Below are 20473 nucleotides of genomic sequence, written 5' to 3'. Positions count from 1 at the left end.
CCACTTGGGAGCCAGGCCCATCCACTGGGGAGCCTGGCCCAGCCAATCAGAATGAGTTTTTCCCCACAAAAGGGCTTTATTACAGACATAAATACTCCTCAGTTTCATCAGCTGTCCGCGTGGCTGGTCTCAGACGATCCCACAGGTAAAGAATCCGGATGTGGAGGTCCTGGGCAGGCTTGGTCACACGTGGCCTGCGGTCGTGAGGCCAGTTGTACGTACTGCCAAATTCTCTAAAACAACACTGGAGGCGGCTTATGGTAGATAAATTAACATTAAATTATCTGGCAACAGTTCTGGTGGACATTACTGCAATTGCACAATCCCTCTAAACTTGAGACATCTGTGGCTTTGTGTGACATAACTGCTCATTTTAGTGGCATTTTATTGCCCCCAGCACAAGGTGCACCTGTGTAGGGATCATGCTGTTTAATCAGCTTCTTGATATGCCACACCTATCAGGTGGATGGATTAGCTTGGTAAAGGAGAAATACTCACTAACAGGGATGTAAACAAATTTGTGCCCAACATTTTTGAGAAATACGCTTTATGTGCGAATGGAACATTTCTGGGATCTTTAATTTCAGCTCATGAAATATGGGACCAACACTTTCCATGTTGCGTTTATTTGTTCAATGTATATATAAAACAACGGTTGTTGATGTGCGTGGATGCATTTCAGATACAAGTAATAGAACCCAGCTCTACTGTAGCAGTAGGACTTTTCTTCTTTTTCATATTTTTTTAACCTTTATTTAATTAACTAGGCAAGTCAGTGAAGAACAAATTCTTATTTAGCAATGACGGCCTACCCCGGCCAAACCCTCCCTGAACCCGGACGATGCTGGGCCAATTGTACACCGTCCTATGGGACTCCTGATCACGGTTGGTTGTGATACAGCCCGGGATCAAACCAGGGTCTGTAGTGACGCCTCTAGCACTGAGATGCAGTGCCTTAAACCGCTCGGGAGCAGCTTTAGTGTTTGAGCGAACGAGAGAGAGGGAGAGAGAAGGATTTTGCCAACAGGCCCTGGTCTGAAATGTCTTGACTGCCCCTGCATGGAGAGAAAGAGAACTATGGGATTTCATTGAATCTATCTAAATCATGAGGCTCATTTGAATTTCCAGATGCGTAGGAATATTTTCTGTGACAAGAAAGTGATCAAATCATGTATGTGTTAAGTTTTTCTCTCCGTTCTATTCCTTGACACAGTCGATCACAGCATCATGTTCTGCCTTTGCTATTTTAGCTTGTCTCCTACCCTCTGTCCATCCAGTTGATTTGGTGGACGAAATAAGCAATCCTGTGGAATGTTTAGTGTTAGGTTATGATTGAATCCTTTTCTCATCACATTGTCATTCAACAGTTTATTGACTTGCAGAGCTCATGAAAATACCATGCATGCATACTGTGTAGTTTTGAAACACAGGGATGTGTGCCTCTATTAGAAGCTAGCTGAAAGACCATGAGATCTCTTACGATCCTCTTTCACATCACCTAACTCTGGTTTGGGAATTCATTTTTCCAAATTGTACCTTGATCACGATGTCTGAGATGAGTAATAATTATTTCCAATTTAAGCATGACATTTTTCATAGTTTGGTATCCTGTTGAAATAATGTTCTTTATAATAAATATTTACCCTCTACCTCCAAATCCGAGTCCCCACTTATTTGGAGTAAATGCCAACTGACATTTACTCCTGAGGTGCTGACCTGTTGCACCCTCGACAACTACTGTGATTATTATTATTTGACAATGCTGGCCATTTATGAACATTTGAACATCTTGGCCATGTTTTGTTATAATCTCCACCTGGTACAGCCAGAAGAGGACTGGCCACCCCTCATTGCCTTTCTAGGGAGTTTTTCCTAGCCACTGTGTTTCTACACCTGCATTGCTTGCTGTTTGGAGTTTTAGGCTAGGTTTCTGTACAGCACTTTGAGATATCAGCTGATGTAAGAAGGGCTATATAAATACATTTGATTTGATTTGACATCTTGTAAGTGACCGACTGTGAACTCAACGTGTTCAGTATGCTTGGCATTTTCTCTGGTATACCTTGTTGTCGAATATGAGGTCTAGGCACAGTAGAGGCAGGCATGCTTTTTGCTGCTGGCAGGGCTGATGTTTCCTTCCTCGGGCATATTCCTGTTGCGTAGTCTTTTCTCAGCATCCTTTCAGTTTGTTATTCCCATGCCTATTGTCATGGAGGATTAATACAACCAGACGTGTGTTGATACAATGTAAGAGTATCGAATGTACCTACTGTTTGTTTTCTGTTCGTTTTCTATAGTGCCTTGGTTGGTTTATATTCTCTGTAAGGTTACGCCACTCTAAGGCATTCTCCTGCATCGGCTCCCCTGTGGGAGTGAACGGTTCTGTAGTCCGTGAAACGCAGTGGCAAGTGTGAGCGCTGCTGGGATAACTATCACCTCAGAATACTTTTGTATGCGTCACTGTAGTCTCCTTCTTGGGTTTTTATGTGTGAAGCCAGAAGCGGAGTGTAAAACTGAGTGTAATACTGCAAATCATGCGGGGGTCTTTGATGCGTGATTCGTTGTAATGGGTTGTCTCTCGATCAAATAATTGGAATGAGTGCGACACTTAAACCGGAAAGAGTGTTTTTGAATAGAGTTCCATGTACCATCGAACTCGCAACATGTCCCCAGAACAGTAGTGTGACAAGGGCAAACTGTGAGTGTACAACATGAAGGGCCCTATTCAATTTTGAAATCTATATAGAGACGAAAACAGCTGCTAGCTGTTAGTAACACAGGAAAATATGAAACGGGATCAGGGCTTACTTACTTATTATCTTGACATTTCTAAAGAAGAAGTAATTGACTTGCAAATAACCACTAAAAACTACCAATGAGTCTTAGCACATGGCCTTTATCCAGATTGCAGATTAATAGTTAATTTTGTGGCAAAGTGGTGGCTGGTTTTCTCTAAATGGTTTCTTAAGTGCATTGCCCTGCGCTTGTACTCAAAGAGCACCTTGTATTCTCACAGCTCTGGGAGCTATATTCTGCTACTCTAAACTTGAGTGCCCCACTTGGTGTTTATAAGCCTATGGGGTAAAATCCCACTACTGCCCCAAATGTACGGCAGAGGATAAGAAAGATTATCCAGGGACATTGTGACTTGAGTATTAGACTCAAGGTTTATTATCAGAGTGCTATCCTCGGAAGCCCAGGCTTCTCAAGTTCTGTTCAAAAGCCACGCGGCAGACATGTTCATAAAAATGACCTGAGAGTGTGGCACCTGCAGTAACTCCAAACTCAAGATTGAAAAATTTTCATCAACCTTTGATTATCCTCCAAGACAGAGTAACAGATCAAAATAAACTTCCCGCCACGATAAAGGTCTCACTAGCAAATAACATTCATCAAAGGTTGATAGATAAAACATATGTTGCACGCAGCCATTTGGAACACTCATATGAACGCACATTTCTAACAATGATTTGATTCGTGAAGAGCAATATCCTCCTGAAATCTATTTTATGATCATAGATATGCATCCTAAACTGAAAGTACTATATAGCACACACTGTGCTTTTTAACATGTATTGGACCATTCTTATTTCCATCTTATTCCTTCCAGTACTGCCTCGAGAAATCACACCATCCACACAAGAGAGCTTGCATCTCTCATCATGACGCCATTGGCGATATAACACTGGGAAGCACATACACCTATGTGGGAATTACAGTGCATAATAGGCTAACTGTAACCCCTGGGAGTTAGCTCTGTGTCTGCACAGAGGGTGGATCATCTCTGCAGCCCAAATACTGAAGTTACGTCAGGGAGAAGAGCGCGTTCGCTTCGTGACGGTTTCTGGTAATTAGTTTAGGGGAAGAGAGTATTCCTAGGCCGGCACACACACGCACACACAACACAGTGTGTGGGAACTGGGAACGGCATCTCACTTCTCTCCTTTCTGCTCGAGGGAAATTACGATAGGATCTGTAATTATGGAAGAGAAGAGCAGGGAGGGTAGGATGAGCAGGGAGGGTAGGATGACACGAGGTGTTATGCTGAAAAGAGACCAAATCTTATTGGTCGCAATACTTTTGATTTTCCCATGATGTCAAGCAAAGAGGCACTGAGTTTGAAGGTAGGCCTTGAAATAAATCCACAGGTACACCTCTGTTATTGCGGTTGTAGCAAAATGCTTGTGTTCCTAGCTCCAGCAGTAATATCGAACAATACACACAAATCTAAAATGTTAAAGAATGGAATTTAGAAATATAAGGATGAGCAATGTCGGAGTATGTCCTAGTAAAAAGTCCCTGTCTTAGGTCAGTAAGGATCACCACTTTATTCTAAGAATGTGAAATGTCAGAAAAATAGTAGAGAGAATGATTTATTTCTGCTTTAATTTCTTTCATCACATTCCCAGTGGGTCAGAAGTTTACATACACTCAATTAGTATTTGGTAGCATTGCCTTTAAATTGTTTAACTTGGGTCAATCGTTATGGGTAGCCTTCCATAAGCTTCCCACAATAAGTTGGGTGAATTTTGGCCCATTCCTCCTGACAGAGCTGTTGTAAGGGAGTCAGGTTTGTAGGCCTCCTTGCACGCACATGCTTTTTCAGTTCTGCCCAAAAATGTTCTATATAGTTGAGGTCAGGGCTTTGTGATGGCCACTCCAATACCTTGACTTTGTTGTCCTTAAGCCATTTTGCCACAACTTTGGAAGTATGCTTGGGGTCATTGTCCATTTGGAAGACCCATTTGCGACCAAGCTTTAACTTCCTGACTGATGTCTTGAGATGTTGCTTCAATATATCCACATAATTTTTGTTCCTCATGGTGTCATCTATTTTGTGAAGTACACCAGTCCCTCTTGCAGCAAAGCACCCCCACAACATGATGCTGCCACCCCTGTGCTTCACGGTTGAGATGGTGTTCTTCGGCATGCAAGCCTCCCGATTTTTCCTCCAAACATAACGATGGTCATTTTTTGTTTCATCAGACCAGAGGACATGTCTCCAAAAAGTACAATCTTTGTCCCCATGTGCAGTTGCAAACCGTAGTCTGGCTTTTTTATGGTGGTTTTGGAGCAGTGGCTTCTTCTTTGCTGAGCGGCCTTTCAGGTTATGTTGATATAGGACTCGTTTTACTGTGGATATAGATACTTTTGTACCTGTTTCCTCCAGCATCTCACATGGTCCTTTGCTGTTGTTCTGGGATTGATTTGCACTTTTCACACTGAAGTACGTTCATCTCTAGGAGACAGAATGCGTCTCCTTCCTGAGCGGTATGACGGCTGCGTGGTCCCATGGGGTTTATACTTGCGTATTATTGTTTGTACAGATGAACGTGGTACCTTCAGGCATTTGGAAATTGCTCCCAAGGATGAACCAGACTTGTGGAGGTCTACAATCTTTGTTCTGAGGTCTTGGCTAATTTCTTTTGATTTTCACATGATGTCAAGCAAAGAGGCACTGAGTTTGAAGGTAGGCCTTGAAATATATCCAAAGGTACACCTCCAATTGACTCAAATTATATGTAATTATATATTATAAAATTATATAACCTTGGTTTCTCTAATGACTGCCTCGCCTGGTTCACTACTTACTTCTCAGGTAGAGTTCAGTGTGTCAAATCGGAGGGCCTGTTGTCCGGACCTCTGGCTGTCTCTATGGGGGTGCCACAGGGTTCAATTCTCGGGCTGACTCTTCTCTGTATATATCAATGATGTCGCTCTTGCTGCGGGTGATTCTTTGATCCACCTCTATGTAGACAACACCATTCTGTATACATCTGGCCCTTCTTTGGACACTGTGTTAACAAACCTCCAAACGAGCTTCAATGCTATACACCACTTCTTCCGTGGCCTCCAACTGCTTTTAAATGCTAGTATAACTAAATGCATGCTCTTCAACCAATCGCTACTAGCACCTGCCCGCCCGACTAGCATCACTACTCTGGACGGTTCTGACTTAGAATATGTGGACAACTATAAGTAACTAGGTGTCTGGTTAGACTATAAACTCTCCTTCAGACTCATATTAATGATCTCCAATCCAAAATGAAATCTAGAATCGGCTTCCTATTTCGCAACAAAACCTCCTTCACTCATGCTGCTGTACATACCCTCGTAAAACTGACTATCCTACCGATCCTTAACTTCAGCGATGTCATTTACAAAATAGTCTCCCACACTCTACTCAGCAAATTGGATGTAGTCTATCACAGTGCCATCCGTTTTGTCACCAAAGCCCCATATACTACCCACCACTGCGACCTGTATGCTCTCGTTGGCTGGTCCTCGCTACATATTCGTCGCCAAACTCACTGACTCCAGGTCATCTATAAGTCTTTGCTAGGTAAAGCTCTGCCTTATCTCAGCTCACTGGTCACCATAGCAACACCCACCCGTAGCACGCGCTCCAGCAGGTATATTTCACTTGTCATCCCCAATGCCAACACCTCTTTGGCCGCTTTTTCTTCCAGTTCTCTGCTGCCAATGACTGGAACGAATTGCAGAAATCATTGAAGTTGGAGACTTATATCTCCCTCATTACCTATAAGCATCAGCTGTCAGAGCAGCTACCGATGGCTGCAGCTGTACACAGCCCATCTGTAAATAACCCATCCAACCAACTACCTACCTCATCCCAAATCTGTTTTTGTTTTTCTGCTCTTTTGCACCCCAGAATCTCTACTTGCACATCCTCATCTGCACATCTATCACTCCAGTGTTAATTGCTAAATTGTAATTAATTTGCCACTATGGCCTATTTATTGCCTTACTTCCTTACTTCATTTGCACACACTGTATACAGATTTTTCTATTGTGTTATTGACTGTATGTTTGTTTATTCCATGTGTAACTCTGTGTTGTTTTTGTCGCACTGCTTTGCTTTATCTTAGCCAGGTCGCAGTTGTAAATGAGAATTTGTTCTCAACTGGCCTACCTGGCTAAATAAAGGTTATTTTTTTATTTAAACAAATTAAAAAAATAAGTTCAATAGAGGTACCAGCCTCAAAAATCGGCAATTAACTTCACCTCAGATTACAGCCCAAATAAATGCTTATTGTTATTATTGTCACAGTAAATGTATGGATTATCCCATTGCTAATCCCCAAAATTGCCAAAAACTCCAGCCACCCTAGCCATAGACTGTTCACTCTGCTACCGTCCAGCAAACGGTACAGAACCATCGGCTCTCAGACCAACAGGTATGAGACAGCTTCTACCCCAAGCCATAAGACTGCTAAATTGTTAATTCAAAGGTTACCCGGACTATCTGCACTGACCCTATCTTGCACTGACTGTATGCACACTCGCATGTGTATGTACAGTATTCACACTATGTACACACTCACTTACACACACACACATTTACACTCATCAATTGCCGCTTCTGCTCTGTTCTTTACATTTCTTTATTATATATTCTGAAGCCTAGTCACTTTACCCTGCCTTCATGTACATATCTACCTCAAATACCTCTTATCTCTGCACATTGATCTGGTACTGGTACTCCCTGTATAGAGCTCCATTCTTGTGTATTTTATTCCTCTTGTGTTACTCTTTATTGTTTGTATAATTTTTTTAACTGCATCGCTGGCGAAGGACTCGTAAGCAAGTCTGTACCCGTTGTAGTCGCTGCATGTGGCAAATACAATTTGATTTTATTTACAACGCTATGTTGTTTTTGCAGTAATGTTGATCATAAAATATGGCAACATTGACAATTATAGTTTAGCAAACAGTCTGCGACTACCAGACTTTTATGGTGAAGCTAGAATCCTTAACTAAAACAATAACAAAGCGGTCATCCCGCCTGTGTTTTGGTTAAAAGCTGATGGATGGGCCTGGAGAAATGTAACAACTCTCAAGTTCATAGACAGAACTATGCATGCAAGGAAAGACCATATCAAAATTATGGTTTTAACCTTGTTTTGATGCTATATAGTGTTTATTTACATCTACATTGTTCACGAACATTTGAGTTAAACAAGCTTATATTTTGGGTTGTGATGGGTTACAACAGTTGGACTAAACAATGGTTATTTTTAATTACTGTATTAGTCCAAAAATTGATGTAGCGAATAAGAATTCTAGTTTATTCTATAAAGTCCAATCCCTTTATTGACTTTTCGATGTGGCGACTTTTAAGGACTGTTTCTAGACTGTGGTCACTTATTGGTCACTAGAAATACGGCTAGATTCTGGTGGAAACCAGTCTACTAAAGTGCTGACTGAGAAACATTTGAGTGCACACTATTCCAAGTTAAACAAGTGAAAAAAGTTTGTGCCTTCAGTATTCATACCCCTTGACTTATTCCACATTTTGTTGTGTTACAGCCTGAATTCAAAATGGATGAAATAGATTTTTTTCTCACCAATCTACACACAATACCCCATGTTTTTTGAATCTTTTGCAAATGTATTGACAATGAAATACAGAAATATAGCATTTGCATAAGTATTCACACCCTTGAGTCAATACTTTGTAAAAGCATCTTAGGCAGCAATTACAGCTGTGATTACAGCCCTAAAAATTGCCAAAGACTCCAGCCACCCTAGTCATAGACTATTCTCTTTACTACCGCATGGCAAGCGGTACCAGAGCGCCAAGTCTAGGTCCAAAAGGCTTCTTAACAGCTTCTGCACCCAAGTATTAGACTCCTGAACAGCTAATCAAATGGCTACCCGGACTATTTGCAGTGTCCAGTCAGTGCTTGACTGAGGGACCTTACAGGTATGTGTGGGGTACAGAGATGAGGTAGTTATTTTTTATCATGTCAAACACTATTATTGAGTGAATTCATGCAACTTATTGTGACTTGTTAAGCACATTTTTACTCCTGAATATATTTAGGCTTGCCATAACAAAATGGTAGAATACTTAATGGACATTTCAAGACAGTTCATATTTTCCTTAATTATTATTATATAATAATAAAAAACATAATTCAACTTCAACGTTATCGGCTTTTGTGTCTAGGCCAGTGACCAACAAATCTGAATTGAATACATTTTAAATTCAGGCTATAACACAACAAAATGTGGATAAGTTCAAGGGGTGTGAATAGTTTCTGAAGGCACTGTAGATAAAGTTTGTGCGTCGTGCAATACGTCCACTGCAACATAGCTTTGAGGAGAAGAAAATGATTCAAGACTGAACTTGTTTTGCGCATGCAAAAATAAGACAGGAAACCCTTTCATCTTGGTCTGTCAACCACTGCGAGGCTTTGTGAAGCGTCAGCCACACTCTTTTAATCTAAGATCAAAGCATTGTTCCTTTTTATAATTTTTCTTTTGAATTTAAACTTTAATTCTATACATACATTAATACTGCCAATAAATGTTTATCTCTGTGCTCTCCACAGTAGAGTGGGAGAAGCTTGAGTGAGAGAATAGAGGAACCAACTCATTATTGACTGGACTGGACTTAGCGTCTAAGTGATGATATTTGTCTGCACACGCTCCATGCCCACTTCTGCATCATTGCTTGCATGTACTGGGGTTGAGAAAACCGCTGCTGACTTTTTTGTTTCTAATTGGACTTGCAGGGTGTATGTTTGTGTGTCTCCGGATATATTTATATCCTGATGCCGCTGTCCTAACCCAGCAGATCTGCAAAGGCCAGAAGGCAACGACAGTGAGTCATCAACCACTGTTGAGTAAGGCTGGAATACAGTCTTAACCTTATAAGTCCTGTATATGTTCTGGGATAGGATTGTTTATCAAATCCAATTTTATTTGTCACATGTGCCGAATACAACAGGTGCAGTAGACCTTAGAGTGAAATGCTGACTTACAAGCTCTTTCCCAACGATGTGGAGTTCAATAAGAACATAAAAACACACGAGGTACGAGGTGGTTGAGGTAGGTATGTACATGTAGGCGGGGGTAAAGTGGTAACGTTACTCACTTCAACAAAGAAATGTCAAGTTCCATTCTCCTAGAGTAAAGGATGATAAATTGGTACGTATTCAAATTTCCATTTCTATTAGCACACTACAGGGCATGATTAACAACCCCAGTTACAGCAGAAAATATTGTAAGTATTGAACTTTCAGCCTATTTAAAGCTTATATATGTTTGTTTTCATGAAAAACCTAATTTCAAACACACACGCACACACTATTGTCATGCAGTGTGCCATCGCCCTTTTGCTGTTTGCCTTCGTTGCTGGGGAAACACCTTATGGGTGGCGTGTCAGAGTGATGATGTCATGTAGAGTGTGTGCTGGCACATCAAATCAGGTTTAACGTCGCTCTGCGTGCCCTCCGGGGCCGGAAAAGGAAAACAAACTCAAACATCCACGAGTCATTCCCTGGATATCTGTTAATAATAAGTGACCTTCTATGAGTGCCTGGGCAGTTTGAACGGAGAGTGGTTTATTTTTAAAACCATTCTGCTAGGGCTAGGAGGTTATACCAGTTGACACAGAAGACAGTTCCGTGTCTGCAAGTCCATGAAGCAGTTATGCATGTTAATGTGCTTCACATCTCCTCCATAGGTTTTGATATTGGGAAATGTCGCTACGGCAACGTGGTAAAGAGATGTAATTATTAGAGGCCAGTAATTCTGTGTCCTCATGTGCCTCTGCACTCTTATAAAAAAGGTTTATTCGGCCGTCCCTATAGAAGAACCCTTTTTGGTTCCAGGTAAAATTATTTTTGGTTCAGGTAGAACCATTTTGGGTTCCATGTAGAACCCTTTCCATAGAGGGTTCTACTTGGAACCAAATGGGTTCTACCTGGAACCAACACGGGTTCTTCGAAGGGTTCTCCTATGGGGACAGCCAAAAAAACTTTTTCTATGAGTGTAGTGTGTATGAATATTGCCCTGAAGTGTATAAAACCAACTTGAGACAGTGGGCCTTTTTCTACACAAGCACACACGTCCACTTGAATGTCCAAGCGCCACGGTGCTGAGTTCTGTAACATAACCAATAGTGGCACACACACACACTCCTACCAATATGGCCTTGATAATGGCTAGTGGTCCATGTGCGGAGGCCTGAGTGCAGTGATGTGACCATCAGTGAGAAAAGTTCCAGGCCTTTAGGGACCAGGAGTGTGACGTAATGTTTCTCAAGCCCTAGCACCAGATGGACTGGGATCACTAAGCCATTGCTGGTGCATGACCAAAACCCTGCTTTTCTACGAACCACACACACACTCAGATTCCCATTTTAGGGCGTATGCACGCTCACACACAGAACTGACCACATTCGTCTACAAATACACATGCTCTCACGCGTGTTTGCACACAGACACAGAACACACCTCACTACTCCACACACAACACGTACACACCCCCAAGCATTTATACACAATCTGCTTTTCAACAAACACACGTGCTCACACATGAATATCCACTATTTCTCAATGCCATACTGTGTTTAACTGTGTTCGATCTTGCCTAGCCATCTTGTCTTAAGAGGAACACAATGGAAATACAGTTGAAGTCAGAAGTTTACATACACCTTAGCCAAATACATTTAAACTCAGTTTTTCACAATTCCTGACATTTAATCCTAGTTAAAATTCCTTGTCTTAGGTCAGTTAGGATCACCACTTTATTTTAAGAATGTGAAATGTCAGAATAATAGTAGAGAGAATGATTTCTGCTTTTATTTCTTTCATCTCATTCCCAGTGGATCAGAAGTTTACATACACTCAATTAGTATTTTGTAGCATTGCCTTTAAATTGTTTAACTTGGGTCAAACGTTTTGAGTAGCCTTCCATAAGCTTCCCACAATAAGTTGGGTGAATCTTGGCCCATTCCTCCTGACAGAACTGGTGTAACGGAGTCAGGTTTGTAGGCCTCCTTGCTCACACACACTTTTTCAGTTCTGCCCACAAATGTTCTATAGGATTGATGGACACTCCAATACCTTGACTTTGTTGTCCTTAGGCCATTTTGCCACAACTTTGGAAGTATGCTTGGGGTCATTGTCCATTTGGAAGACCCATTTGCGACCAAGCTTTAACTTCCTGACTGATGTCTTGAGATGTTGCTTCAATATATCCACATAATTTTCTTGCCTCATGATGCTATCTATTTTGTGAAGTGCACCAGTCCCTCCTGTAGCAAAGCACCCCCACAACATGATGCTGCCACCCCCGTGCTTCACGATTGGGATGGTGTTCTTCGGCTTGTAAGCCTCCCCTTTTTCCTCCAAACATAACGATGGTCATTATGGCCAAACAGTTATTTTTTTGTTTCATCAGACCAGAGGACATGTCTCCAAAAAGTACAATCTTTATCCTCATGTGCAGTTGCAATCCGTAGTCTAGCTTTTTTATGGCGGTTTTGTAGCAGTTGTTTCTTCCTTGCTGAGCGGACTTTCAGGTAAAGTCAATATAGGACTTGTTTTACTGTGGATATAGATACTTTTGTACCCGTTTTCTCCAGCATCTCACAAGGTCCTTTGCTGTTGTTCTGGGATTGATTTGCACTTTTCGCACCAAAGTACGTTCATCTCTAGGAGGCAGAACGCGTCTTCTTCCTGAGCGGTATGAAGGCTGCGTGGTCCCATGGTGTTTATACTTACGTACTATTGTTTGTACAGATGAACGTGGTACCTTCAGTCGTTTGGAAATTGCTCCGAAGGATGAAACAGACTTGTGGAGGTCTATTGTTCTGAGGTCTTGGCTAATTTCTTTTGATTTTCCCATGATGTCAAGCAAAGAGGCACTGAGTTTGAAGGTAGGCCTTGAAATACATCCAAAGGTACACCTCCAATTGACTCAAATTATGTCAATTAGCCTATCAGCAGCTTCTAAAGCCATGATATCATTTTCTGGAATTTTCCAAGCTGTTTAATGGCACAGTCAACTTAGTGTATGCAAACTTCTGACGCACTGGAATTGTTATTCAGTGTAATAATCTGCCTGTAAACAATTGTTTGAAAAAGGACTTGTGTCATGCACAAGTAGATGTCCCAACCGACTTGCCAAAACTATAATTTGTGGAGTGGTTGAAAAATGAGTTATAATGACTCCAACCTAAGTGTTTGTAAACTTCTGACTTCAACTGTCCCAGACTTTATTGTGTGTTATCCTTGATGATTTTACTCAAGTGCATGTAATGGCTTTTTCAAGTTTTATGTGTGCTTGTTTTTCTAAATGGTTGAATTAATAAACTAAACTACTGAACAAAAATATAAATGCAACATGCAAAGTGTTGGATCCATGTTTCATGGGCTGAAATAAAATATCCCAGAAATGTTCCATATGCACAAAAAGCTAATTTCTTATTTATTTTTTGTTTTCATCCATGTTAGTAAGCATTTATCCTTTTGCCAAGAAAATCCATCCACCTGACAGGTGTTACATATCAAGAAGCTGATTAATCAGCATGCTCGTTACACAGGTGCACCTTGTAAATAAAAGGCCACTCTAAAATGTGCAGTTTTGCCACATAACACAATGCCACATGTGCAATTGGCATGCTGACTTCAGGAATGTCCACTAGAGCTGTTGCCAGGCATAAGCTATGGACAACGAACACAATTGCATTTTATAGATGACAATTTGAATGCACAGAGATACAGTGACGAGATCCTGAGGCCCATTGTTGTGCCATTCATCCGCCGCCATTACCTCATGTTTTTGCATGATAATGCACGGCCCCATGTCGCAAAGATCTGTACACATTTCCTGAAGCTCAAAATGTCCAAGTTCTTTCATGGACTGCATACTCACCAGGCATGTCACCCATTGAGCATGTTTGGGATGCTCTGGATCAACGTGTACGACAGCGTGTTTCAGTTCCCACTAATATCCAGCAACTTCGCGCAGCCATTGAAGAGGAGTGGAACAACGTTCCACAGGCCACAGTCAACAGCCTGATCAATTCTGTTCAAGGGGGATATGTTGCGCTGCATTAGTCAAATGGTGGTCACACCAGATACTGACTAGTTTTCTGATCCACGCCCCTACCTTTTTTTTAAAGGTATCTCTGACCAACAGGTGCATATCTGTATTCCCAGTCATGTGATATCCATAGATTAGGGCGTAATACATTTATTTCAATTGTCCTTGAACCGCACGCTTCGGGCTTTCATTGTTTGCCTTATTTCAGCACTGACGATACTATCTCATCCACAGAACAAGACCACATTCTCTCGTCTCTCTCTTTCCACCCAGGGACCCCTGGGGTGCTGCTTTTAAAGTAACCAGTGACCCTTGAACGACATTGCGGAATCCGACTGCATGGGATAGGTGGTGGTCGTGCTATGAATACTTTCATGCTCAGATGCTCGTCCCCATATTGGGAATGGAAATATCCTGGGCTTTGGCTAAGCTTCTGGGAGAGGGTTTCGATCTCCGGTCGCAAACTCCGGTCTCAACCCCTAGAGTTTATTATCCCCTATACCACAACTATTACCACAGAACACAATATTAAACACACACACAATAACTGGTAGAAATATATTCACCGGAGAAAAAACCTGTCTATACTATGCCAGTACTAGAATGACAGTGGAAAAAAATGTATGAAATAATGCCAATGCTAGGTTTTGTTTATTTAATTAGGACAGACGACAGTAATTGAAAAAAATATGTTTTGCAATAGAGAATTAGAATGAGCGTTCAATTGGACAAGTCCTGGTAGTTCCTCACTGTTCCAGTGTTTTCTTCCATTCTCTCTCCCCCAGGGCCTTGTGATTGAGCGCATCGGCAGAAGACCCCTCCTCATCTTCGGCTTCAGCGCCATGGCCTTCTTCTTTGGCCTTCTCACTGTGTTCCTCAATTTCCAGGTCAGTGCAGCCTATCCACTGTGCAACACACACTCCTCTGAGTCATGTCTACATGTCAACCGCATCAGTGAACAGGTTGCGGTCTTTTATTAAGACTGGAATTCAATGAAGTTATGAATCCAGAGTGACATTGTTGTCCTTGGGCTGTTAAAATTCCCAAAGAAATGCAAAATGCCTGCTACAAGCCTTGATTCCTGACAGTTTCATAAATGCCCTGGAATATAACCTCTTGATATCATGCAATAGGTGTTTTTGGAACCAATATGGAGGTTCTAAAAACAATAACCAAGTAAATATTAAGAGTTTATTTCCAAGACGCCATATCTACCAATTTTTCAATTTTTTATCTTCAGAAATGATTGCCTATGGGAATTTTCATTTGTGTACATATTACTGCTCTCAGATTTTTTATGACTTTTTCTTTTGCAAAACACTATATTGTGCTTTCGGCAAGTGTTCAGACCCCTTGACTTTTTAAACTTTTTGTTACGTTACAGCCTTATTCTAAAATATTGAATAAATGTTTTTCCTCATCAATTTACACACAATACACTGTAATGACAAAGTAACAACAGGTTTTTAGAAATGTTTGCAAATGTATTATTTATAATAAACAGAAATACCTTATTTACAGAAGACTTCATACCCTTTGCTATGAGACTCGAAATTGAGCTTAGGTGCATCCTGTTTCGATTGATCATCCTTGAGATGTTTCTACAACTTGGAGTCCACCTGTGGTAAATTCAAGTGATTGGACGTGATTTGGAAAGGTACACACCTGTCTATATAAGGTCCCACAGTTGACAGTGCATGTCAGAGCAAAAACCAAGCCATGTGGTCGAAGGAATTGTCTGTAGAGCTCTGAGACAGGATTGTGTTGAGGCACAGATCTAGGGAAAGGTTCCAAAACATTTCTGCAGCATTGAAGGTCTCCAAGAACACAGTGGCCTACATCATTCTTAAATGGAAGAAGTTTGGAACCACCAAGACTCTTCCTAGAGCTGACCGCCCGGCCAAACTGAGCAATCAGGGGAGAAGGGCCTTGGTCAAGGTGACCAAGAACCCGATGGTCACTCTGACAGAGCTCTAGAGTTCCTCTGTGGAGATGGGAGAACTTTCCAGAAGGACAATCATCTCCACCAATCATGCCTTTTTGGTAGAGTGGCCAGACGGAAGCCACTCCTCAGTAAAAGGTACATGACAGCCCGCTTGGAGTTTGCCAAAAGGCAGCTAAAGACTCTCAGACCATGAGAAGCAAGATCATTCTCTGTTCTGATGAAACCAAAATGGCCAAAGAGTTAATACTTATGTCTATGATATTTCAGATAAAACTATTAATACATTTTAGAATAAGGCTTTAATGTAACAGAATGTGGAAAAAGTCTTGGTCTGAATACTTTAGTATTCCTAGGCTGGCGTGGTTACACGTGGTCAGCGTTTTTGAGGCCAGTTGGACCTACTGCCAAATTCTCTAAAACGATGTTGGAGGCGCCTTCTGGTATAAAAATTAACATTAAATTATCTGAAAACAGCTCTGGTGGACAATTCCATCAATCAGCATGCCAATTACATGCTGCCACAAAACTTGAGATGTCTGTGGCATTTTGTTGTGTGACAAAACGGCACATTTTTTAGTTGCCTTTTGTAATCCCCACTTCAAGGTGCAGCTGTGTAAAGATCATGCTGTTTGATCAGCTTCTTGATATGCCACACCTGTCAGGTGGATTGATTATCTTGGCAAAGGAGAAATGCTCACTAACAGGGATTTTAAACAGATTTGTGCTCAAAATGTGAAAGAAATATGCTTTTTGTGCGTATGAAAAAATTCTGGGATCTTTTATTTAAGCTCATGAACATGAGACCAACACTTTACATGTTGCCTTTTATATTTTTATCCAGTGGAGTTTAAAAAAGGGTTTGTTCTGGCCACATATTCTGAAGACTTGGGTTCCAGCCACCCTTACAAAAAAAACACATGTCAAATTTGCAGTTTCAGATGTGAAATAGCAGTTTTGACACGTTGAGCTTAAATGTCATATGTGAAACCTTGTTTTCATGTTCACATATTAACACCACATTTTCACATATGAGGAGAATAACATGTTTTCACCTCACATGTGATTTGTGGTTTCACTTGAAATTAGCAGCTTCAAATGTTAAATTTTCACGTGAGAAACATATTTGCAGTGTCACATGTGAAAAAAGCTTGGGTGTGTGTGTCACGATCGTCATAATGATTGGACCAAGATGCAGCGTGGTATGTTTCCATCCCTTTTATTAGAGAGAGAACTCAAAGAACAAAAACAATAACGCGAACCAAACGAAACGTGACGCTCAAAATAGTTCTAACAGGCAACTATACATAGTCAAGATCCCACAAAGCACAATGGCTAGCTAAATATGATCCCTAATCAGAGATAACGATAAACAGCTGCCTCTGATTGGGAACCATACCAGGCCAACATAGAAATATAATTAACCTAGATAACCCACCCTTAATCACACCCCGACCTAACCAACATAGAGAATAAAAAGCTCTCTATGGTCAGGGCGTGACAGTGTGAAGAACTTACAATTCCACATGTGAAAATCTATTTTGCAGTTTCACTTGGAAGACACCTCCACATTTACTTCAATGTTTGCAAACAAATGACTTGTAAACTAACACTGTATATCCTAAAAACATGGTTAAAACAATAGTCTATGGATTTGAGTGGTTGCATTTCTCCAGCCCCATCCCTCAGCTTTTTACCAAAACTGTGGTGAGGTGAACACGTGGTTCATGTTTTAATTAAGTTTTGCCACTTTAAACACCTTTAAAAGATTAACAGTGTTATTATATGGTGCAATCCTCTAGTTAGTTACTTTTGTGTCAATAATATCAATCAAAACTTCAAGAACAACATTTTTGTTGTATTGCAAACAAAAATAATACAATTGAAAGCATAATATTAACCCAAAAGTATTGATAGCAAAACAAAATATTGCAAGGAAATCGTTTATGCAACAAACAAAAAAATCTATTAATAATTGGTTATGATAAATGCCTCCCTCTTTCTTGCAATTTTACCTCTTTGGTTATCTTACCCTGGGCATTGCTGTCGCGGCCTTTTTTCCAGTTGGAAGTATTTCCACATTCATTCCGGCACGATAGCATGCGTTCCACTGCTGGCATCTGAAGCTAAGCAGGGTTAGTCCTGGATGGGAGACCAGATGTAGCTGGAAGTGGTGAAAAATAAACGTGTAGGAAAAGGTTTTAAAACATTTGAAAAATGTACTTTTGAAACTTCACACGTCTGAAAACCATGTGTCTGACTCGTGAGAAAAATAGTCAGAACTTTTTTTTGTAAGAGCGTGCCAACAGTGCATAACTACACAGCATCACTTTCACTCACAACAAGTATCTATTCAGCTTTTACATTCATCAACCAGCTGTGTTTATTCAACAGTCAGTCATGTCATCCACATTGAGTGTCTGTTTTGTTTGACTCCTGCCACGTGATCGAACACCTTGGTTGAGACGCAAAACTGCAGCTAGTCTCACTAACCCCAACATTGGAATACACCAAAATGAACAAACAGAGCAAAACTTTACTCTGAACATTATAACTTTGAAATGGGTGCACTGTTTATAGATATACAACTGATACTTATTCTAAATGAAGTACAGACTCTGGAGAAATAATGCTGCTCCCTTACTTTCTCTTTCTCTCTTACAGGACCAATATTCATGGATGCCCTATCTCAGTTTCACCTGTATATTGGCTGTAATTGCCTCCTTCTGCTCCGGTCCAGGTAAAGCTACAGATTTGGGTTATCTCTCTCTCTCTCCTGTTGCGATAGAAGTTGAATTGAAGTACTGTATGTGCAAGCTTGCTGGGTATAGTTTTAGATTAGCATCATGTATGAAGTGAGACAATGATTAGGAATATTTTCACACCCTCTGACCATTCGGACCTAGCGTTTATCGGAAATCAAACCTAATTGCCATAGTTACTACTCTTGGAAGGCGTTCCAGTGTACTTAAACATATTGGATGAGTAAGACCGCCACTGTGCCAGTGAGAAGAGTCACCATGGCAGGTGCTGCAATAGATTAGCACATCAATTTGCAGGCAACCCTTGGTGTTGCTGTTGTTTTTAGCGCATGTAATGTATATGGTACCAGGTGTGCTCAACGGAGATGCACGATTGAAGGTGTGTGCAACGTTTCAAAGGTAGCCTGTTACCGAGCATTTACATACCATTTGAATAGCAACACCCGCTGGGATGCTTGATCCACGAGCCCACTCCCTTTCATCCGCCCCGGAACGGCGAGTAAACCTGGAGCAGCGGGAACCGATTTGGGAATCACCTTACCACCCACCTGCAGTGACTTCAACGTAGTTGGTTCTGATATGATTTATGGCATAGCACATCAAATAAGCTCCTCCCATACGGAAAAGTAATACATGACAAAATATGTGTATTGCTTATGTTTTATATGGGCATATGGCATATTCATATATGGTGTATATGTATCCACACACATAGTACATATAAGTACATACACACTGAGTGTAGAAAACATTAGGAACACCTACTCTTTCCATGACATAAACTGACCAGGTGAAAGCTATGATTCCTTATTGATGTCACCTCTTAAATTTGCTTCAATCAGTGTAGATGAAGGGGAGGAGACCGGTTAAAGAAGGATTTTTAAGCCTTGAGACAATTGAGACATGGATTGTGTATGTGTGCCATTCAGCGGGTGAAGGGGCAAGACGAGATTTAAGTGCCTTTTGAAAGGGGAACTGCAAGACTGCTGGGTTTTTCACGCTCAACAGTTTCCCATGTGTATCAAGAATGGTCCACCACCCAAAGGACATCCAGCCATTGGCAGGACAGTGGTCAAAAACGGGTCATTGATGAAAGAAGACAAAGGAGGCTGACACGAATTGTGCAGAGCAAGAGATGGGCTACACTTACAGTAGTCAACTGACAGTCCAAGTACAACATTGGTGCTCATAAAAGACCCATAAAAGAAAACACAACTCGTCGTGCCTTGACACAAACAAGGTCAAAAGAAACTGCTTGCAGTGGGCCACAGAACAAAAACACTGGACACTGGAGAATTGGAAAAACATTGCCTGGTTCCTGCTGTTTCACGCTGTTGGGAAGACTAGGGTATGGAGAAAACCACATGAGTACATGCATCCATCATGCCACGTGTCAATATTGCAGGCTGGTGGTGGCAGTGGGATGGTGTCGGTTGTGTTTTCATGGCCCACGTTGGGCCCCTTGATAAGAGTGGAGCAAAGCTAAAATGCCACAACATATCCGAACATCATTGCCGATCACGTGCATCCTTTTGTCAGCAGTGTTTCCATCGGCAAATATATTTTTTCAGCAGTATAATGCCCCATGCCAAGGATTATCCAGGAATGGTTCCATGAACATGACAGTGAATTCAGCTTACTGCAGTGGTCTGCCCAGTCACCAGATCTCAATCCATTTGAGTATCTGTTGGATAAGATGGAACGAGCTATTCGGAGCAGAAATCCACTACGGGCCAACTTGACACAACTGTGGGAGGCATTGGAGTCAACATGGCCAGCATCCTTGTGGAATGCTTTCGACACCTTGTAGAGTCCATGCCCGATGAATTGAGGATGTTCTGAGGTAAAAAAATAGGGTGCAACTCAGTGTTTTGTACACTGTGTATGTCACATATATGTTGAAATA

General features: G+C 41.2%; 1 protein-coding gene across 2 annotated transcripts in view; it reads left to right on the top strand.

The window, feature by feature from the left end:
* Positions 1 to 20473, top strand: part of slc2a9l2 (solute carrier family 2 member 9, like 2) — a 247011-nt gene that overhangs the window by 117250 nt on the left and 109288 nt on the right. For both annotated transcript variants that reach the window (XM_055910005.1, XM_055910007.1), the window contains 2 exons: positions 14649 to 14750; positions 18470 to 18545. In XM_055910005.1, coding sequence (XP_055765980.1) covers positions 14649 to 14750; positions 18470 to 18545 — 178 coding nt within the window. The remainder of the gene's footprint in view (positions 1 to 14648; positions 14751 to 18469; positions 18546 to 20473) is intronic.

This window comes from Salvelinus fontinalis, chromosome 3 (assembly GCF_029448725.1).
Source record: "Salvelinus fontinalis isolate EN_2023a chromosome 3, ASM2944872v1, whole genome shotgun sequence".
In the NCBI taxonomy this organism is placed as follows: domain Eukaryota; kingdom Metazoa; phylum Chordata; class Actinopteri; order Salmoniformes; family Salmonidae; genus Salvelinus; species Salvelinus fontinalis.
The sequence above is the reverse complement of the archived record's forward strand: the minus strand, read 5'-3'. Positions and strand labels throughout refer to the sequence as shown.